Raw genomic sequence first — 24,068 nt, forward strand, 5'->3', positions numbered from 1 at the left:
GGCAAGTCTTTTATGGGTTTAAGACCCTAAATCAGCAGATCGGTCTATATGACAGCTATATCTATATATGGTCCAATATGAACCATATTTGAGTCGGATATCGGGAGGCTTAAAACAAACTCACTGTTTCCAATTGTTACGGTCTTACGACCTTAAATAGCCAGATCGGTCTATATGTCAGCTATAGCCAAATATAGTCCGTTTTGGCGCATTCAAGAACTTGACCTGAGTATAGAAGAAATATGAGTCTGCTCTCTTCTCTGTTCTGTATATCAAATTTTAAAGACTGTAGAGTTATTAAAACTGAGAGGTACACGGATGGATAGCCACACGGATGGACAGACACACGGATGGACAGACACACGGATGGACAGACACACGGATGGCCAGACACAAGGATGGACAGACGCACGGATATCGTTTAATCGTCTTAGATTTTTACGACGATATATATACTTTGTTGGCTCGGAAATGGATATTTTTGATGTGTTGCAAACGGAAATAAATAAATAAATATATCAACTACCCTATGGTGGTGGGTATAAAAATTTTCAAATTTATAAAAAAATTTAAAAAAAAAAAATTATTTCAAAATTAGACACAGTTACAAGTAAAAGTGTCTTTATTTTCTTTGCTTATGGCATCCCTTTTTGATATAGCTCAATTAAGGGGCACAGGCGCCGATATTGGCATCCTCATGAGTTGCGCCGGCAGTGAAGCTGGCGCCAACTTTGGCATTGCCATTGCCATTGCTTTAAGAACAAAGACACCTCATATAGCAGTCGTCGACATGATTCCAAATATTTCTAACACTTGATTTCTTCTTTCACCTCCTACTTTTGTAAGTGCCGATGCGTGAGTGTAGGTGTGTGTGTATGTGTGGAAAATAGTCAACAAGCTGATGCTGCTGAAAAACCCAATGAACCATGCATTTTTTTCAATTTTGGAATCACTCATGGGGAAAATACAACGCAAACACACCGCACAATGCCAAAAGGCATTGACAGTCAAAAGGCGTAGAGAAAGCAAGCAGCAGTCTTTTTTTATGAATATTTCCTCCAACTCACAGTCATGCACAAAAAATGTGCAAATCAAAGCAATGATTAAAAACAAAAAAGCAAATAAAACATAAATAAATGACTAATTGATTGCCCTGGCTGTTCGTCCGTTCGTTCGTTGGTAAAATCGGCATATACTGCAGCCTAGTATGTATTCCCAGTTGCTAATCAAAAATCATCTGTTTTTTTTTTTGCTCTGTGTGTGAGAGTGTACGTGTGTTGTACATTCTCAATATTTTATGTTAATTTTAATATTCCCCAATTTTTTGATTTTCTTTAAAAGCTTTTGGTTGTTTGGCGGCTTGGCATTTTTCATGTCTGCAACAGCAGCAGCGAGGCATCTTCATAACACACAAAACACTTCACTTTACTTTACTTTGTGCACTGTCAGCACCCAGTCAGCCAGTTCGTCTGTCAGCCAAGCCGCCAGCCAAATATTCGGCCAGTATCTTTTTTTCATTCTTGTTTTGAATGATGTAAACAAACGCATGCACACCAGCATACCAAAAACGCCCGCATACAAATGCAAACTCAAACATATGTACGTGCACATCGATAGTTTACAGACAGTCCAATAAAAATGGAGAAAAAGAAGAGGAAAAATGGAAAATTGTAAAATAAACATTGGCCAAAATGACTGCATGGAGGAATCAACTCAACGATGTGTTCGATACGCGAACAATCGTTTCGTTTTCATATCATTCGAATCTCACAAACATTGACATACACATTATAGTACACGAGCATGCAGATATGGGTTTCTCACTTTATTAGCAGGCAGAGAAGGGGTTATCTAGACTAGTGAGAGGTTTAAAGTTGAAGACAAATTTCAAATGGAGATAACAAATAATGATTGATAATAATATTGGGTTGCCCAAAAAGTAATTGCGGATTTTTTAAAAGAAAGTAAATGCATTTTTAATAAAACTTAGAATGAACTTTAATCAAATATACTTTTTTTACACTTTTTTCTAAAGCAAGCTAAAAGTAACAGGTGATAACTGACAGAAGAAAGAATGAAATTACAGAGTCACAAGCTGTGAAAAAATTTGTCAACGCCGACTATATGAAAAATCCGCAATTACTTTTTGGGCAACCCAATATAAAATTCAAAAATATTTAATATGAGAGTTGGTAACATGAGAAAACTTTGTAAAGATTTAATTTTTATAGAACACCAGCCGAACCGGGCCCCCTCCGCTGCGCCTTCTTTAACTCCCTAATATCTTTTTGGGGTGGAGACACTTCGCCCTGAATGCGGATATCGAATTCGTGCCATTGAGGCCTATGAGCTGAATTGGGATCGGCTGAAGGAAAAGATGACTGGAGTAGCCGATATGGTTAAGCGTATTCTGAGAAGCGATTGGGGTCTTAGTCTTCGCACTGTTCGCTCCATACATGGTGGTCTACTTGTTGTTTGCGCATCTTATGGAACACCTGTATGGCACGGAATTGCTGGGACAGTCTTAAGACGAAAGAAGATCCTCTCTTGTCAGAAGGTGGCAATGCTGGCTTGCTTGCCTATGTATAGGACTGTTTCGACAGAAGCACTACAGGTATTGCATGGCGCGCTCCCGCTTGATTTACTCGTGAGTTACATGAACGTTCTGTATAGTGTGAAAAAGGGAATTCCATTAGTGCGTGAGGATTGGCTCATTGCTTCTGAGCTTGCAGATGGGGATGCTGGGCAGCTCAAGGCACTCCTTTTGGAGGGTGTTGATGATAGGTGGACGAACAGTGACAATGGTCGGGTGACTTACGAATTTATTCGTGACGCGATGTTCGTACGAGACCGCCCGGACTTTGGTTTCGGCCTAAGTTTAGGCTTTATAATGACGCGACATGGTTCCTTTAATGCATTCTTGCATCAGAGAAACTTGTGCGCGACTGTGGAAGACCCGAAGAGGCATTTACTGACGGAATGCCCGTACTATGCAGATATTAGAGATTTAGGCGCGATGGGGATTAGCGAGGCGGTATGGGATTTCAGTAGGGCCCTTGAAAACCAGACGACTGTTGCAAGGCTGGCAACCTTTCCCACCTTGGGAAGTATTTCTTAGGAGACAAACAAGACTTAGTGGAGGCATGAATACACGCCAGTTATCCATAACGAGGTGTTGCTGTGTGAGTGATTTGATGCTTCGCATGCAATGGCCTGGCACCTGCCTTGCCCATTTTGATGCTGCGGTGTTTGCCCATCGTTGTCTGCCGTAGCTTTTGTAGTTGTTTTCGGTCATCCATGAGGGTGGCCGCGTTGATTGTGAGTCCCAACATGGGCCACACATATCCGCTCCAACATATCGTCCTGATTGTTTTTGGTGCATACTTTCGTATGCTGGCTTTAGGTTAGGTTGAAAAGAGGATGCAGATATTAATCCTCCCCATGCCACTAAGGACATATACCTAAACCAGCCTAAGCCGGCTTAATGTGCACTCTAAAAACTATAAAGTAACCTCTAAAAAGAAAATTTCAAAAAAAGGTGTAGATATTAATCCGCCCCATGCCACTATGGACATATACCTTAGCCAGCCTAAGCCGGCTTATTGTGCGCTCTAAAAACTATAAGGTAACCTTTAAAAAGAAAATTTCATGTAGGGAATTCCGTGATAATTACAAAATCCTTAATTGTTTTCAATACCACTCCTCTAAGTTGGTTCATATCTGACATTGTGTCTCCACCTAAGTACTGGTATCTGTTGGACGCGAAATCCGGCAATGACAAAGGAAATACTCCAACGTCTCATCATCTTCCCCGCATGCCCTACACATGATATCACTTGCCGCAGAGATTTTGCATAAGTGAGCTCGTAGTCCTATGTGTCCCGTTATGATACCTATAGCTATACTGACCTCCTTCTTGCTACGTTTTAGTAATGGCCTCGTCTTTTCAAGATTTGGATCTCCCCATAGGATTTTCGCCGTCCTACCGACGGTTTCGCTGTTCCATAATGTTGCATGCGCATTCGTCGCCCACTCCCTTAACTCGGTCTGCCTCGACCCGAAAGTTTTCGGGTTAACCAAGTTTATTGACGACAGTCCTCCGGCCTTTATCACCAAATCGTCTGCCCTTTCATTTTCCCTTACTCCATTATGGCCCGGCACCCAAAGGATGCGGATTTTGCCATCCTCAGAGAAGGCGTTAATCTCCTTCTTACATTGCAAGACTGTACGTGACCTTACCGTACTGGTTGTTATTGCCCTTATGGCAATTTTACTGTCGGTAAAGATGTTCACAATCGACGTCCTCGCGCTAGCACCACACCACTTCATGCTGGCTTCCTGGTGACCTGTCCGGAACTGCTTGGGGTTCAACTGGTTGTAGTTTTTCTAGGCTACAAAGTCTGACTGGTGACTTTAATGTGGTACCACGGGTGTCAGGAGCCCCTGGAATTTCGACTCTAGCCTGGCAATGGTGAGGTCTCAGTGCGGAGCAACGTGGTGGCTGTGGTTTGTACCCAAATCCCGGGTAGAGCATAAGCTTGACATGGTGTTGCGTTTTCAACCGGATGCCGTGACCCATAGATCGAAAGGAGTTTTAGGTAGTGCTCCGCTTCGGAGGTGAACATGTTCAAATACATGGGATCAAATGGGTACTCATGTGTGGTTTACCACATATGGGGGCGTTGGAAGACGCATTGGGCCTCTCAGGTTTTGGGGCGTGATGGCAGGCATCTGTGTTAAACACGACATTCGTGTCCCGACCTACATGTGCTCTTTGCTCTAAAATTTTTCCCCAGATTCATGGTATACTCCCAAAGATCTTTCATTTGATACCCATCTTCTGATGTTGCATATACATGCCTGTTTTGGGGGGTTTTTAGGGTTTGGGAGGCCACGTAGGCATCCTGGACCAAATTTTTAAACTTACTTACTTTACTCGGCTTCCAAATATCTTTCGTTTTATATCCATATTGTTTCAATCGCTTCATGTGTCCCGTTGGGGGACTGTACTTTTCAATACCTTTCATTTGATACCCATTTTGACCCAAACGTTCCCCAGGTTATTTGACCCCAAAGTTTTATGCTAATCTTTAATAAATGTTTAAAACTTTATTAACCACAAGATTATGGTATTATTGCCTTAAAATTCATGTACTATTTTTATGGTATCCTCATACTTTACACGGTATGGGCTTCTTTCTATTTGTCTTTCTTCCTCTCTCTCTCTCGCTTTCACTGCTATGCAATGCATTAGTGAGGAAATTTTTTTTTTAATTTATTATTTATACAATAAATGTGATGTGAAATGGGGCTAAATGAGCAACAATACATACCCGTAGTTATTATTGTTGTCGCCGCTATTGCCACCAACGCTCCGGCTGCATTTCTTATCAATTATTTAGTAAACTTTGGCTTAATAATATTTATTTATGCACTCTTGCACTCACTCACTCACTCTCACACACAGATACTCGTATACACACATACATACATACATACAACTTTATATATTGCTTATTTTCTCACAATATTTGTTTTGTTTTTTTCTTTTTTTTTTGCAGGTTTTCTTCAGGTAAGTATTTTATTATTCTTTTGTACTTTGTGTTCCACTGGTTGATGATAGGTTGCTTGCTTGGTTGTTAGCCTGGCTGACTGGCTGGCTGGCTGGCTATTAAATTGTCCAGAAGCAGAGGGATTTCTAAAATCTGAAAGTGCAAGAGAAAAGAATGGGAAAATTGAAAAGAAAGCAAGAAAAGAAACTTTGCCATTAGTTTATTAATAGTAAAAAAAAATGTGATGGTCGAACTATAATTATAAGCATTTGACTTTGATTGCTAAAAATATCAAGTCGGCAATATTTTTACCGTCAATTATAAATATTTTCTGTGAGAAATTTTTAAGCGATTTTAAAGCAAAGCAGATATGATCATATAAAAAGTTAAAAAAAAACCAATACATTTGTGAAATACTTCAGTGAATTTAAAGCAGAATTGTTTAAAATTAAAAAAGGGACTTCGTTGCGTATACTTAACACAGAGTATACCCACCTAATTCCCAGCAATCATACGTACAGTGGACGGGCTCTCGAAGGAGAAGTATAATTTTTGTTTTATCTGAAGACAAATTTCCTAGGAAATCTTTTTTTAAGACCAATTTTCTAGAAAATTTTTTATGAAGAAAAAACAAAAATTTCTAAAAAACTTTCCAAAAAGGCAAAATTGTTATGAAATTTTCTCTAAGGATACATAAGGAAGAAAGTGGCACAGGGCACGCCACAGGGGGGGCTAAAATCGCCACTACTTTGGGTTAGCACCATAAATAACCTATTATGGCTGCTGACTGAGGAGGGATTTGAACCCATCTGCTATGCAGACGATTTTATAATATTGGGTTGCCCAAAAAGTAATTGCGGATTTTTCATATAGTCGGCATTGACAAATTTTTTCACAGCTTGTGACTCTGTAATTGCATTCTTTCTTTTGTCAGTTATAAGCTGTTACTTTTAGCTTGTTTTGGAAAAAACTGTAAAAAAAGTATATTTGATTAAAGTTCATTCTAAGTTTTTTTAAAAATCCATTTACTTTCTTTTAAAAAATCCGCAATTACTTTTTGGGCAACCCAATACTTCTAAAGGGTAAGGATCCGAACCAGTTATGCAGAAGGGCCGAAAGGGTCTTCCATATGGCATATGACTGGGCTAGACCCAGAGGTCTCAATGTTAACCCAGAGAAGACTGAAATATGCCTGTTAACGATGAAACAAAGGTGGGCCAATTTGACGCAGCACGTTTCCTCAATAAAATGATTTCGATATCTGACAAGGTCTCAAATACTTAGGAGTGATCTTGGGTAGAAAACTTAATTGAAAGTCTCATATTCAGGAGCATACTGAGAAGGCTTACAGATTTTAGGCACTATGTAGACGGGCCATAGGCTCGAAATGGGGCCTGAATCCTAGGATAGTCCAATGGCTCTACAGGAGCATGATTAGACCATTACTTACTTTCGCCTCAGTAGTTTGGTGGACTGCTATGGAGAAAAAGTGCAACGTTAAGACCATTGCTTGCGTTCGATAAAAGGTCGATGAGTACTTTGACAGGGGTCATAACCGGACGCTGTGCCATAGGCCGCGTGGCGGCGCGCATGGGGATATCGCACAATGACTTCTGTAGACGTTGCCTCGATGAGAATGAGGAGGAGACTATTGAGCACTTGCTTTGTTCCTGTCCAGGTCTGAACTTGCGAACGTACCTCTGGTATCTCTCCTGAGGTTTGTTGAGAGGACAGAATGGTTTTGACGGGGGGTGACAGGCTCTGGTGTACGTAGGTCCGTGCTTGCGTAGCGAAGGGCGTTTCTTCATATCCCGCTCGAGTTTCTCTACTCCTGCTGTCTTTTTCTTTTTGTTCGTATATAAGCTCTAGTATGAGGTCTCACTTTTCTTTTTTTTTCCTTGTCTCTCTCCTGGGTACCACAATGAGCCAAACTGGCCCCTGAGTGAACTCTTCTTTGGTGGGCGACCCATTCAACCTAACCTAGGACCATACAACAAGTTCAGAGAACATGTTGTCTTGGCTTAGGCGGAGCGATGAGGACCACGCCCACTAGGGCACTAGATACTATTCTAAATATCCGACCCATTGTCATACCGCAGCCACTGCAACTATGAGACTTAAGGCGTTGGGAGAATGGATTGAGGGAAGGGCGGTTCTTCACCCCTCGCTCGGTCTCACCACTCCTCCTGTCTTTTCTTTTATTTGTGTATAACTTCTAGTCCAAGGTCTCACACTTTCTTTCTCTTCCCATTCTTTCTCTAGGGTACCACAATAGGCCAAACTGGCCACCGAGTGAACTCACCTTTGATGGGCAACCCATTCAACCTAACCTAACCTTACTTTATATCTAAGAAATTTTCTATAAAGTCAAAATTTTTTAGAGACACAATCTCTAAAAAATTTTCTCAAAGGAAAAAATTTCTCAAAAACTTTTTCTTAGAACAAAACTTCTAAAATATTTTCTCTAAAAAACGCATTTCTATAAAATTTTCTTTGAAGGCAAAATTTTTGATTTTTTTTTTATATTGCCATGAACTTTCTCAAAAAAACCATCTAAGGCATTTTTCAATTATGTTTTCTCTAAAGAAATTTCTTTGAATTTACTGTAAAAGCACAAATTCCATGAAATTCCTGCAAAAGACAAAATTTCCGATTTTTTTTCTTTGAGGTTGAATTCCTTTTTAATTTTCTCTAAAGACAATATTTTAATGAATTTTTCTAGACAAAATTTCCATGAATTTTCTTTAAAGACAAAAATTCCGTTCCAAGTATGGTCTAACATGGTGTTACTCATGGATATTTTCCTAAAATTTTGTTCATCTCACGAAATTTCCCATGACCACACACATTAGTGTTTTCCCTTTCCATGTTATTTCTCTGACCCAAAAATTGCCATTAACGGCGGTTTTACACCAATCTTCTGCTAACGCAAATGCGGTATTTATTGCACACAATTGTTCTATATCTCATCATAAAAAATGTTGATGTTTGAAGACATATGTTGAGGCAATTTTCCAATTTATAGTTCGTTGAACCTATCACAAGATTTTTGACCAGATGTGGTTTACCAAACTATTAAAGCGGCGTTATTTGGCATATTTATTTTATTTATTAAATTTTCACAAAAAAAAATCCAGAAGAAAGTTTTGAATTTTCAAAATGAAATGAGCATTTTAGTGAAACGTTTTGAAAATGGTGTCACTATGCTGCACGTCCGGCTCGACTATAAAAAGGAAAAACCTTATTATTGAGATAAAACCTCGGTTTGAAGGCACTCATTGGTTTAAGTCCAGTTTTATGAAAGCTTTTCCTCTAAGCCTTATTTCAATTTTCAAATTTTCACTTTTTCTTTTTCTTTTTCTTTGTCATTATTTTTTTTTTTTTTTTGACATTGTAAGGTTTAAGGCTCCCTATAAACGTTTTACAATAATTTTCGCCTGCTTCTATATATTTTATATCATTGCCAAGTATGAGCGCACATTTGAATGATAAATTGTCTGTGAATACAATTTGTTTTTGTTTATGTTTATTTATTTATTTATACAAAAATCTAACCCTTACCGAAAAGCTAATCTCTAACAAAAGGCAGTGCTGGCACTATTGCGTATGAGTTATATATTTAAAATTGCTTATACGCTACATTATTAAAATGAATTATACGCAATGTAGTTGCCATTAATCATTCGCAGAATATTTTTCTTTAAAATAAATAACAATTAATCATAACTTGTGCACACATACCCATATACATAGTAATATATTCCGCACAGGAAACAAACAAAAAGGAAAATATACTTCCAAAACTGAGCGAAGAGAGGGTAGCTTCTATTTTTCCACCATTATGGCCGAAACTATGCGCATTTGTAAAACAATCCTGCTTTGTGTTTACACTTGCTTTTGTATTCGCATGTGGTGGCTATTTTAAAGCACTTTGTCATCAGATTGATGGCTCCTAATCTTGAGATATAATCAAAAACATACAAACAACAATACTCGTAAAATAAAACAAAAATAAACCAAAAAATAAAATGAAATTTTTTGGGTAACAATACTGAGAGCGATAGTGGGGGAAGGGGTCTTAAGATAACTAAACAAGATTTTTGAAAGGATAACAATGGCAAAGTATAGAAATAAATTTGTTAACATACTTGGAATGAATCACAGTTGATAACATTGTGATAACAATGCTAACAATGATAACAAAAAGCTGACACTTTTAGTAGTTTTTTTTTATAGAATTTTTTATTAGCCACTATACAATTAAAGACTGAAAAAAGGAAGTTTTCAAGGCATGTTAAATATATTTAATAATTTTTTTTGGATTTGTACATCTTTCGGAAAGGAAAAATTTAGAAAAAGATGTAAGTCTGTGTAAAAGTTGTGAATTTTGATTGACTCGCCTTAGTGGTGTTTTACAAGATGTTGAGTTTATGGCTTACAATGCACAGTGGTCGCTGCCATTGGAGCTATATCAAGTTATAGTCCGATTCGGACCATAAATGAATTGCTGAATAAATTCTGAACACTGTAGAAGTCAGTGTGTAATATTTCAATCCATTCGGATAAAAATAAAACACTTTTATACTGACAACATTCATAACCTTTGAAGTTATGACCAACATACTAAAGATACCTCAATGTTTTTTTGTCAGTTTTCTATTTTTTTATATACATACTAGCATTGAAGGAACTAAATCTTAATGGACCCTTTGCGTTTCTAATTTTTGGGATTGTACTGTGCAAAAAAGTCCGCTAGACCATAAGTCTACGATGAAAATCGAGCCTCCAGATTTTGATTTCTCACACTTTTGTCACGTTTTTTAGGATATTTTGGCCTATAACAGCCTAATCATTGAAATTTTCAATCGAATACTTTGACAAAAATTTAAGCCAAGACAATAGTCAAGAACTCTCTAGTACATAGCAAAGGGATTAGAACGCTCCTTCAGGCATTTTTGGCCTTGTGCAATGCAAATTGTTCGTGAAAATATTAACAAATTACTACGAACAACTGAAAATGGCGTCGGCAGATCGGTCTATATGACAGCTATATCGAAATATAATTCGATTTGGACCATATTCGGTTCGGACCGTCTTTTCGGCAGATCCGTCTATATGGCAACTATATCGAAATATAGTTCGATTTGGACCATATTCAGTTCAGACATCTGTAGGCACAGTACAACTCACCGTGCCAAATCTCAGCGAAATCGGGTAATAAATACGGCAGTTAAGGGCTAAAGACTAAAAATCAACAGTTTGGTCCATATGACAGCTAAATCGAAATATATTTCGATTTGGACCATATTCAGTTCAGACATCTGTAGGCACAGTACAACTCACCGTGCCAAATCTCAGCGAAATCGGGGAATAAATGTGGCTTTTATGAATTTTTGACCGCTCTTTCCATACAATTCCGACCACAGTGCAATGGGAGTATTCATATGTCTGTTAGAAAAGTGTTTTGGCTTGCAGATAACTGAGAGTGTGAGAGATAGTAGTTGAATGTGTGAGAGCGAACATATGCTAAAAGATCCCTGATGTGGTGGTTAGTATTGTGGAGGTGAGTAAAGTGTTTTTGCAAATAAGTGAGAGTATACGAAATAACTGTTGAATGTGTGGAGGGCAGAGTTTGTTAAGAGAACTCTTTAATACAGGTGATAATGTGGTGGTGAGTTAGAGAGATGTAAATGGTGGTTGGCTCATCTCAGTGGTGTTGTGTTTAAGTGTTATATTGGGCCTACTCATCGATATATATAAAAGAGTTGCGTGACTGACTGATTGCTGACTGACTGACGGATCATCGCCCAGCCCAAACGGCTAAAGCCAGAACCATGCATGAATGTTGGTCTTGGGTCATAGGCTCGGGATAAGGCTGGATATGGTGATATTCGTACGTTTAGGTAAAAAGTAACAAAAAGTACGAAATGGTACATATTTGTTCTTGGGCTCAAATTAAAGAGCGTCTCGAAAAAATAAGTTTTGGTAAAAAAAAATTTTGGAAAATCGTATCGGAAGTGTGAGAAATAGTACATTTAGTACCGCAATTGGTACATTCTTTGTAAATTGAACTAGGCTCTGAATTTTGGAACTTAGGTGCACTTTTTGGAACTTTGGTAATTGAGTGACTACAAGAGTTTTTTGGAAATTTGTATATTAAGGTACTAAAATAAGTACCAAAAATGTTCGAAATGGTACATATTTACCCTGCGCGAACGTAAAGGACTAGAATTATGTTCTTGGTCTCAAATTAAAGAGCGTCTCGAAAAAAAAAGTTTTAGTAAAAAAAATTTTTGGGAAATCGTACCGGTAGTGTGAGAAATAGTTTAGTGCCGCAATAGGTACTTGTTGATCCTTTCTTTGTGAATTGATTGATTGAGGTGCACTTTGGCAATCATAATTGGAAATTTGTACTAAAAAAAGTACAAAAAATTTACGAAATGGGTGAACTTTGTACAGGGCGAATGGATAGAGCTAGAATTTTGAAATTTATCCAAAAAAGACAACTGGTGCAAAAGAATGAGGGTGAAACGAAAAGTTTAAAAACTTTACTGGTAACGGGAGAAAACGTACGTTTAGTACCGTAATTGGTACCATTTGGTACTTTCTTTACTGATGGAGTTAGAGGTCTGAAATTTGGCATGCAGATACAACTAGGAAAAATATGATGGGTGACTAAATGATCTATTCATAACTCGTACGTTTTGGTACCGAAATTGGTACCATTTGGTACTTTCTTTACGGATGAAGCTAGAGGCCTGAAGTTTGGTGTGCTGGTACAACTAGGAAAAATATGATGGGTGCCTAAATGATCTATTAACAATTCGTACATTTTGGTAACAAAAAGTGCAAAATAGTACTAAATAGCATATCTTCGCCTCCAGCGAAAGGGGACAGCCAGAATTAAGGATTTTGACAAACATTTTACAAAAAAAAACCATATGTGAAAGAAAACGTAATAATTGTGGTGTAACGAAGTGGACTAAAGCTCTCAAAATTGGAAGTTCTACACCAAAAACGGGGTATCCAAAACGGGGACAGCGAAGCGGACCAACGGGATGCTGGTATGTCTATAATACAAGAGTTTCGAGTTTTTATTGATGATTTAAGAGTCCTAACTCAGTCAAGGAATCAAGAGTTAGTGTTAAATGGTTTACATACGCTTCATATGAGAAACAAAAAATCGGCACCGTTAGATAAAAGATTAGCGGCATAAGAGTTCCACATAAAATGTTTGTAAAACATTTTCTCTGACTCTTGACTCGTTGATTGGGTATAGGCTCTGTTAAATGTATTGGCAACGGTTAAGAAAAACCTTCTCCGCCTTGCTAGTTGTTTCATTTACCAAATTAATTACAGGGCAATTAAATAACCCTTTTTTCAGAAAATCAATTTCAATAAAACCCAAATTGTTGTTATATAAAAATTAATATGCGAAAACTGTAACAAAACTTATTTATTCAATGCCTTTGCCTTTTTCCCAAGAAAAATAAAAACGTCTACAGATTGTTTGTTCGCTATGAACAATGTATGGGCTAATGTTGATTGACTGATTAACCGCCTCTTAAGCAAACAAATTCATGAAAATCTATTGAAATTATAATAATAAATAATTAAATATAAATATAGCTGTCGAAAAAATGAATAAAGTGCTTATATTGTTAAGTTTTTTATTAGGCAAAGAAAAATTTAATTTGATGGTTTTATAGGTAAATCATATCATTGGCAGTTTGTTAGGTGGGAATAAAAAATTGTTTTCAACAAATATTACTGGCAGAGAAAAATATTTTTGGAATGATTTATTTGTACATTGCAATGCGTATAAATAATTTGAATAATATATGGCAAAAGCATCATTGGATACATTACTCATACGTATTACGAAAAATTTTATAGAAATAATCACATGCCTGGCAGGAAGGTGTTGAACGATTTTGGCAATGTAGGTGCCACTGCCGGTTCTAAATATGTTAAGTCCCTAGAATACCCATTTTAGATAAAAATATTTTTTTTCAAAATCGGCATTTTTAGTAAACTTGCCGTAAAGGCTAATAATATTATTTGGTGCAAAAAATTTGTTGCATGCTTTTGGGGGACATGTGAAGTAAAAACAAGTAAAAGCGTGCTAAGTTCGACCGGGCCGAATTTTGGAAACCCACCACCATAGATTCTGCTAAAATATGGAAGCTACATCTAGTTACGGACCGAATTGGACCATACTTGGCGCAGTTGTTGAGAGTCATAACAGAACACTATATGCAAAATTTCAGTCAAATCAGATAAAAATCGCGCCTTGTAAGGGCTCAAGAAGTCAAATCGCGAGATCGGTTTATATGGGAGCTATATCATGTTCTTGACCGATTTGAACCCCACTTGGCACCATAGTTGGGAGTCATAACAGAACACCATGTACAAAATTTCAGCCAAATCGGACAAAAATTGCGGCTTCCACGGGCTCAGGAAGTCAAATCGCTAGATAGGTTTATATGGAAGCTATATTAGGTTCTTGACCGATTTGGACCGTACTTGTCACAGTTGTTGGAAGTCATAATAGAACACTATGGGCAAAATTTCAGCCAAATCGGATAAAAATTGAGTCTTCCAGGTCCTCAAGAAGTCAAATCGGAAGATCGGTTTATATGGGAGCTATATCAGGTTCTTGACCAATTTAGACCGTACTCGTCACAGTTGTTGGAAGTCATAATATAACACTATATGCAAAATTTCAGCCAAATCGGACAAAAATTGTGGCTTCCATGGGCTCAAAAAGTCAAATCGGGAGATCGGTTTATATGGGAGTTATATCCAAATCTGAGTCGATATGGTCCCTTTACAATCCCATACAACCTACATCAATGTTAAGTATCTGTGCAAAATTTCAAGCAGCTTCGACCGCTATCGTGATTTCGACAGTCATCATCCGTAATAGGTAATTTAGGGTGGTCACCCAAAGGAGTGGCGATAAAATGTCCCCCTGTGGAGTTCCTTGTACCACTTTCTCCCTTATATTTATGTCATGGGACACACTATTTATCCACCTATTCCTTAGTATATACTTTATCCACCCTCTAAGCTCCCGGTCCACCCGGTACTGGTCTGCACATTGTTTAATGCCCCATCGATGTCAATGCAAATCGACCAATCTATTTTGTGCACAACCTCGTGCATGGCAGTCTCCACCGACTTTACCTTGACATAGGCATGAGTCTGAGCAGTTCGGTAGATGTACGTTCCATGATTTTGAGTAGAAAGAACGTAAGGCTTATAGGCCGGTCCGCCTTTGGTGTCGCATAACTTGCCTCGCCGGACTTGGATATAAACACCACCGTTGCCTCCTGTCAGGCTTTCTAAGTATATGGAAGTCCTAGGCTCCCTGTGAAAATATTGGTCAGATGAGGCACCTGATAGTCGTCCTCCTTTTGTAGCAATGCCAGAAATATTTCATCAGCTCCGGGTGACTTAAATGGTTTGAAGCTCCTCAAGGCTTATTTTACCTTAAATTCTGTAATAATAAACCTTCGATGAATCTCATTATTCCAAGATTTCGGAGTCTCACATGCCTTCCGTTGTCTCTGCTCTCACTCCCATGTCGATTATTTGGATATAGCTGCCATATAGACCGATCTCTCGAATTAAGGTATTGGGTCCAAAAAAGGCATTTATTGTCCGATTTCGCCGAAATTTGGGCAGTGTGCTATGTTAGGCTCTTCGACATCTGTCTGCAATTTGGACCAGATCGGTTCAGATTTGGACGTAGCTGCCATATAGACCGATCTCTTGATTTAAGGTCTAGGGTCTATAAAAACACATTTTTTGTTCGATTTCGCCGAAATTTGGGACAGTGAGTTGTGTGAGGCTCTTCGACATCTTTTTGCAATTTGGCCCAGATCGGTTCAGATTTGGATATAGCTACTATATAGACCGATCCCTCGATTTAAGGTCTTGGGCTCTTAAAAAACGTATTTATTTTCCGTTGTCGCCGAAAATTGGGACAGTGAGTTGTGTCAAGCCTCTCGAAATATTTCTGCAATTTGGCCCACATCGGTCCCGATTTGGATATAGCTGCCATATTTACCGCTCTCTCGATTTAAAAACCATAAAAGGCGCATTTATAATAGGATTTCGCTGATTTTGACACAGTGCCCTATATAAGGCTTTTCGACATCCGTGTCTTATATGGATCAGATCGGACTATATTTGGGTATAGCTACCAAAAAAACCAATATTTTGTTCTACAAAATCAAACACTCAAGTCCATGCCGAATTTGTTCCAAATCGGACCATATTTCGATATAGGGGCATCAATTATTCATTTTTCACCTGATTATGACAAAATATGGTACACATATATACCCCAGGTGGTGGGTATCCAAAGTTCGGCCTACTTAATTTAACGCCTTTTTACTTATTTTTATTGAATTTTATTTTATATTGTTTTATTTTTATTCTGTTTTATTTTAGTCCATTTTTTTATTTTTTTATTAATTTTTTTTTCCATTTTTTGTTTTTATTTTATTTTCTTATATTTGTTTAATTTATTTATTTTGTATAATATTTTTATTTTTTTTATTGTCCTTTATGCCCTTGAATCGTTGTTATAATTGTCTTTTTTTTTAATTTTGTTTTTATTTTTTTTACTGTTTTTCTTCCCTATATACTTTTCACTAAAATTGTACCACCCTTCTTTTTTTAATTCCTTCTGTCATTTTTATTTCCAGAAAATGTTTCCAATAAGGCCTTCACTCTACTCATGCCTTCAGTTTTATTTTTATAGGAACAGAACTTTTTTCGCATTTCCCTTGTACTACAATATGCACATTTAAGCTGTCAACAAAGTTGAAGTTTCCTATTGACACACTTTGCATTTAATTTTTCTTCATGGGGAATGCAGTGCCAATTTGCAATGCCCTAGGAGACGGATGCGTTTCGTGAAATTAAAGTAAAAAAAAAAAAATAAAAAACAAAAAATGGAAATTGTTGAGAACAAGTAAAAGCAGATATGACATTTCAGGAATAACCGCATTTACTGAAATGCCTGCGCAAGTGTATGTGTGTTTAAGTGTAAATGTTTGAATACAACTTTTGGCGAATGGAAGGCAACTGACTGTTCAAACATGTGTTTGCCTCGCACTTTATACATATGTGTGTATGTAAGCATGTGTGTGTGTGTCCCAAATTAAGCCAACATCAAACTTCTCTGCTTCTTCTTCTTCTTCTAGGCCAAGTCATCATTTTTGGTCAAAGGTTTCACTTTGTCTCTGCAATGCCATAGATGAAACCACACACATAGACCCATGCCATGCTTTTACACAGGAATGGTCATTTCCATGTTTATTGCTGTTGATAGTGTGTTTATGTGGTTGTTGTTGTCACTGCTGTTTTCCATCTCTGTTATTACAGCTGATGTTAATCTTGTTTTTAGCCTGTGGCCTAAAACTTTCTGTGTTGTCTCCTTGTTTGAGAGTGCATATGTGTGTGTGTGTATGTGTGTAAGTGTTCTATGAAGAAACATTTGTTTTTGTTGTGCATTGTTTTAAGCTTTTGAAAGAAAGCAGATGAATTTTTGAATCGAATTAAATAATTCTCCCTGCACTTTTTTCCTCTCTTCGATAAGCTTCCACTTACACTTACTCCCACTTCTGCCCAGCGAAAAATTGGATGTTATTTTAAAAGAATGGCATTTTATGTACTTTCAAAGTGACGAAGTTTGTTTTATTTTTACACCATACGAAGTAATGTAGAATGGTGTAAAATATGCCAAGTTGAAACGCCTCAGAAGAATATAAATTGGCGCAGCTATAAATGAATTGCCTTTTTTTATACCCACCACTGTAGGATAGGGGGTATATTCATTTAGTCATTCCGTTTGCAACAGCTATAGCAACTATAGCAGCTCTATCCAAATATGTTTCGATTTGGCCCGTTCAGGAACTTAACCAGCGTGCATCAAAAAGACGTATCTGTGCCAAATTTCAGCTCAATATCTCAATTTTTGAAGGCTGTAGAATGATAACAACAGAGACGGATGGACAGACACACGAATATCGTTAAATCGTCTTAGAATTTTACGAAGATCCGAAATAAAGGGTGATTTTTTTGAGGTTAGGATTTTCATGCATTAGTATTTGACAGATCACGTGGGATTTCAGACATGGTGTCAAAGAGAAAGATGCTCAGTATGCTTTGACATTTCATCATGAATAGACTTACTAACGAGCAACGCTTGCAAATCATTGAATTTTATTACCAAAATCAGTGTTCGGTTCGAAATGTGTTCATTCACCGTAACGTTGCGTCCAACAGCATCTTTGAAAAAATACGGTCCAATGATTCCACCAGCGTACAAACCACACCAAACAGTGCATTTTTCGGGATGCATGGGCAGTTCTTGAACGGCTTCTGGTTGCTCTTCACTCCAAATGCGGCAATTTTGCTTATTTACGTAGCCATTCAACCAGAAATGAGCCTCATCGCTGAACAAAATTTGTCAAAATTTGAACACATTTCGAACCGAACACTGATTTTGGTAATAAAATTCAATGATTTGCAAGCGTTGCTCGTTAGTAAGTCTATTCATGATGAAATGTCAAAGCATACTGAGCATCTTTCTCTTTGACACCATGTCTGAAATCCCACGTGATCTGTCAAATACTAATGCATGAAAATCCTAACCTCAAAAAAATCACCCTTTATATATACTTTGTAGATTCGGAAATTGATATTTCGGATCTTCGTAAAATTCTAAGATGATTTAACGATGTCCGTGTGTCTGTCCGTCTGTTCGTCCGTCTGTTGTAATAACTCCAGAGCCTTCAAAAATTGGAATATTAAGCTGAAATTTGGTACAGACACGTCTTTTTGATGCACGCTGGTTAAGTTCCTGAACGGGCCAAATCGAACCATATTTGGATAAAGATGCTATATAGATCGATTTTCCGATAAAGGGTCTAATGCCCATAAATGCATTATTTTTTAACCAATTTCACTGAAATTTGAAACAGTGGGTTAATTTAAGCATCCCGACATCTGACCTAAATATGGTTCAGATCGGACTATATGTAGATATAGCTGCCGATTAAGGTTCTGAAGCCCATAAAAGCTTTATTTATTACCCGATCTCGCTGAAATTTGAAACAGAGGGTTATCTTAAGCCTTCTGATATCCGACCTTAATAAGGATCAAATCGGACTGTATTTAGGTATAGCTGCCATATAGACCGATCTCCAGATAAAGGGTCTAAAGCCCATAAAAGCTTTATTTTTCAAACGATTCCGCTGAAATTCGAAACATTGAGTAGTTTTACGCCTCCTAACATAGGACCCAAAAATGGTTCAGATTGGACTATATTTAGATATAGCTGCCGTATAGACCGATCTCCCAATTAAGGGTCTGAAGCCCATAAAAGCTTTATTTTTTAACCGATTTCGCTGAAATTTTAAACATTAAGTAGTTTTATGCCTCCTAACGTAGGACCCAAATATGCTTCAGATCGGACTATATGTAGATATAGCTGCCGATTAAGGGTCTGAAGTCCATAATAGCTCTATTTATTACCCGATCTCGTTGAAATTTGAAACAGAGGGTTATCTTAAGCCTCCTGATATCCGACCTTAATATGGATCAAATCGGACTATATTTAGGTATAGCTGCCATATAGACCGATCTCCAGATAAAGGGTCTAAAGCCCATAAAAGCTTTATTTTTTAACCGATTTCGCTGAAATTTGAAACATTGAGTAATTTTACGCCTCCTAACGTAGGACCCAAATATGCTTCAGATCGGACTAAATTTAGATATAGCTGCCGTATAGACCGATCTCCCGATTAAGGGTCTGAAGCTCATAAAAGCTTTATTTTTTAGCCGATTTCGCTGAAATTTAAACCAGTAGGTAGTCTTAGTTCTACCGACATCCATCCCAAATATGGTTCGGATCGGACTATATTTAGATATAACTGCCATACAGACAGATATCCCGATAAAGGGTTTGAAGCGAATAACAGCTTTATTTTTTATCCGATTTTGCTGAAATTTGAAAGAGTAAGTAGTTTTAGGCCACCCGCTATGCGACCCAAATATGATAAAGATCGGACTGTATTTAGATATAGCTGTCCTATAGACCGATGTGCCGATGAAGGGTCTGAAGCTTATAAAAGCTTTATTTATTACCCGATTTTGTTGAAATTTGAAATACAAAATTCACCAGTGACTTATATTTATTAGCCCACTCAATATCTTTATCGAATTTGGGTGCATAAGTTATCCAATTTTCACCGAATTGCGCCGAAAGGGGGTTTTCATATATACCCGAGGTGTTGGGTATTCAAAGTTCGACCCGGCCGAACTTAATGCCTTTTTACTTGTTTTTGTTTCAAAGCGACATATCTTAGGCTGAGTTCTGTATTTTTCAAACGTAATTTTTAACTATTTGAGTTTGTAGCAAAATTAGTTAGAATAGGGCCATATTCTAACAGAATATTTCGTCGGTTTTGCTTTTATACATTCTATGGTCAGTTTTTTCTAGGCCGACCTTACGTTGCCTTGTTCGTGCTAGTTGCCAAAATCTTATTTAAATCTAATTTTGTAATCCGATCTAAAAAACATTGAATATGTGCTACACTAAAAAAGGGAATAATGGTCGGCGACTTTTTTTTAAGGGACAACCCTTTGGATCAGTTTTGGAGTACATCCAGATCCCCATAAACTTAAATTTTTCTGTATCATTGCAAGCAAAAATGTTGCTGGGTAGGTATTGCTCATGTTACCACAGCATGAGTTTTACTTGTTTTGTTATTTTTGCGTCGTAGTAATTGTTTAAACAGTGTTTTTCGTTGGCCTTTGATTTCGCAACAATTTGTGGCAAATTCTTTTCTCTTCACCCCTCACCTTTCATCCGTCATCCACCACATGCCTTAGCCATTGAGTACAGCAAAGTTGTATGCCATAACTTTGCTGTATACACGCTTCGCAATTACTTTAAATAGTGAAATGTTTATCTTAAATTTACGGCCACTACTCTTCTGATTCTTTTTCTTTTATTTAGTGGTCAATCTTTCCAAAGACATTGACAACACACAATTAGTCTGTGAAATGGTCACAATGTCCTTTCGTAAGTCGTGCATATCACAAAAATTACTTGAATTATTTTGGTTTTTTGTTTTGCTTCTATTTTTTTTGGGGGGTGGGGGAACTACTTGGAATTTTGTATAAATATTTGTCACAATTTAATTATTTATACCATGAATAAGAATAAGTTGAAGTCAATTTCGGGAATTTTTGAAGACAAATGAATCATGAGATGAACAAAACGACATGATATATATTTTCTGTTCAATTCTTCTGAGTACCAATTCAAGGGATCTTTTTAGACCTCAACCATAAGATTTCACTTAAATTTTCAAGTTTAAGTTGAAAGGCAAGGTACAACTTTTTATAGCCGAGTCCCAACAGTGTTCCACAGTGCGAAACCTCTTTGGGGAGAAGTTTTTGCACGGCTTCTATGCATGGCATAGTACCTCACAAATGTCGCCTGCATAGGGAGGGTAAAATGTTTTCTTGATGTTCTCGCCGGGGTTCGAACCCAAGCATTCAGCGTCATAGGCAGACATGGTAGACCCTGCGCTATGGTGACCTTCATTAGGCAAAATTATAGATTGAACTCCAATACATAGCTATTTTGACTGCTGCCACTAGAGAGTACCTGACACATGGTGTTACCGATTTCATGGTGGCATATCTGTCAAACTAGAAATCACAGATACATGATTTTTGTTTTACTGACAGCTCTTCATTTTCTTTGCAAGCCACCAAAAGCATTTGTTCGAGTTTATTTAAAAAGAAATTTATTCGTGATGGAGTTGTAATTTGTAATTGTTGGCTGGAAATTCCCAACCGTCTATTGTTGGTGAACTCAAACACCTTAATGTGAACAAAATGTTTGTGTATCGCACCATAAATCGATATATTTGTACTGATAGTGTTTCCAACGAACTAAAAAAACTGCAATATCACCTGAAATGGTTCGGCGAGTCAAGGTTCGAGCTGCTCATCGAATATATCTGACGATTTGTAATAAAGAGGATAAACCGACCTTTTTCACCAGGAATAGGCAGGAGACACTAGATATTACCTTTGTATCGGAAGATATAAGCTCAAGCATATGCGACTGACAAGTTTCTCTGATCATCGTTTCATTTGTTTCGGCCTTGGAGAAAATACTGTAGAAGTGGTCCCTCGGCTAATGCAATTCGGATTGGGATAAATTTCGTCACAAATTCTGCAAGTCTATCCCTTCTGCACCAGAATAGGAGGTGGCAACTGGGAAGATAGACATAATGGTCAAGCAGATCACGAAGGCGCTGAATGGCCATGAAAGCCAGGGACAAACAGCGACCGTTAGGTGGACCCAGAGCTGATTGGTCTCAGGAAGGAAATCTCTTCCAAAGAGCGTATGCATGAAGAGCACAACACGATTGGGACATTTATAAGGCTGAGCTAAGAAAATAAAACGGCTAACTGAGAAAGGCTCAGAACAAATCCTGGATGGAATTCTGTAACCCCGTGTATGATACATCTGAGGCATATAGGCTAAGGAAGATTCTGTTCTCGAGACTCATTGCGGGGGGGTTTATTCAGAATGTCTAGTGAAGAAACACTAAAACTACTCGTTTATACACATTTCCCGGGAAATTCTTCACGCACAACGTGGCGCTAGAAGAGATTGTTACTGGTATGCATTCGTCGGAGATTATTAGGGAAATTGTGTCTGCGCCGAAAGCCTTTGAATGATTAGAAGCTTTGAAGCCATCACACCTAATATGGTTGAAAAGTCTTCTAACCAAAGACTATACGCGTCCCATAGTGGTTGGTGTGTGTTAATATGTCTGGCTTTCCTATTCCATTTGCAAAGAAAATCTCCGATCATTGAGCTCGTCTCGAAAGAGAAACAAACCAAAAATTGTAAAATTTAATAATCTTCACCCTAACAGACAAACAATTTGAAAAAGAAAAAAATCGGCAGATCCCGGCCGAGATTCGAACCTGGGCAAACAGTTCGAATCTCGGCTAGTCAACGGCAACGGGAGCCGTTGCCGTTGTCTAGCGTTCGAAGCCATCAATACAACTTCCAACAGATGCACAGAATCATGGGTACCACAGAAATAGTGTAATTGTCGCAGAAAAAAGTCTGTTATTACACAAAAACAAATGCATTGGGAAAATATACAGCTTATAGACAGGGTTGTCGAGCGTTGTTAGTGTGGTAATTGTAACACAGGGGCGTTTTCACAATTAATACGATTCAAATACAACATACAAATGCACTGCCCTTGAAGCCATTACATCTAATTTGGTTGAAAAGTCATCTAACCAAAGACAAAATGCGTCCCATAGTGGTTGGTGTGTGTTAATATATCTGGCTTTCCTTTTCCATTTGTAAAGAAAATCTCCCATCTTTGAGCTCGTCTCGAAAGAGAAACAAACAAAAAAAGTTAAGAAGTTTCGACTCCTTTAAGTCGCCAGGCCCTGATGATGTATCACCGGTTGAATTGCAAGCTGTGTCTGATAGACTGGTTCCTTCGCTTAGGGAGATATACTTTGCTTGTTTCAGCATGTCATATATACCTGTGGGATGGAGAGACACGAAGGTCATTTTCATTCCGAAAGTAGGAAAACCTTACCACAACCTTGTTGCAAATTACCCAAAATCTGGCGAACATGTAAATGGGAGCTACATCTAAATCATTGCCGATTTTGACCAAACTTCTCAGATACTTTGGGAAAGCGTTGTGCACAATGTTGGCAATATTTTTCAATAAATGCCCTTTGAGTGGCTCAAGAAGTAAAAATACGGCGAAATATATATATATTGCAGCTATATCTATATCTGATCCAATTTCTAGGAAATTCACCAGTAATATTAAAAGTCATAAGAATATCCTTCCTGTAAAATGAGAGCTAGGTCGATGGTTTATACCAATTTTTAATGAATGTAGACTGCAAATACAACTTCCGTTACGAAAATGTTAAACATGTGCTGTTTGTTTTATTTGTTTGCCATTTTAAGCATCCCATCAAAATTTGCTTAAAATGGCAAACAAATAAAACAAACAGCAAATGTTTAACATTTTCACAACGGAAGTTGTATTTGCAGTCTTCATTCATTAAAAATTGGTATAAACCATCGACCTAGCTCTCATTTTTACTGCCTTTAGAATCCTTCATTTGTCCATCTAGCCACTGTCCCTATTTTTTTGCACACAACTGTAGCTCTGAAACATGAACTTGAAAATTTAATGTATTGAAGTTGACATTTACATTTTTTAAGATTTTTCTTAGAGATGCATATTAATCGAGTAATTCTAAAAAATTTGAATCGATTTTGATAAGTTTTTCTTCCAACTTTTTCTTCTACCTAATATATGGTCTTGTCGCCATGTAAGAACTCCGACGCATTCCCAGAAATATTGGTAGAAAATTTAAGATGTCATATTTCTTTATGTAGTCTTGTAGTGAGACATA

General features: G+C 37.6%; 2 protein-coding genes across 2 annotated transcripts in view; both read right to left on the reverse strand.

Annotated features, from left to right (window-relative positions):
* LOC106085736 (voltage-dependent T-type calcium channel subunit alpha-1G) overlaps window positions 1-24,068 on the reverse strand; it is a 194,727-nt gene that overhangs the window by 169,030 nt on the left and 1,629 nt on the right. Inside the window, exon 2 of the mRNA XM_059368132.1 lies at window positions 5,334-5,705. The gene's annotated coding sequence lies outside the window, so the exon portion shown is untranslated. The remainder of the gene's footprint in view (window positions 1-5,333; window positions 5,706-24,068) is intronic.
* The window catches only part of LOC106082609 (vanin-like protein 2), a 29,903-nt gene continuing 11,403 nt past the window's right edge, over window positions 5,569-24,068 (reverse strand). Inside the window, exon 7 of the mRNA XM_059366438.1 lies at window positions 5,569-5,705. Within this exon, the coding sequence (XP_059222421.1) occupies window positions 5,569-5,705 (137 nt within the window). The remainder of the gene's footprint in view (window positions 5,706-24,068) is intronic.

The sequence above is a fragment of the Stomoxys calcitrans genome, chromosome 4 (genome assembly GCF_963082655.1).
Source record: "Stomoxys calcitrans chromosome 4, idStoCalc2.1, whole genome shotgun sequence".
Classification (NCBI taxonomy): Eukaryota; Metazoa; Arthropoda; class Insecta; order Diptera; family Muscidae; genus Stomoxys; species Stomoxys calcitrans.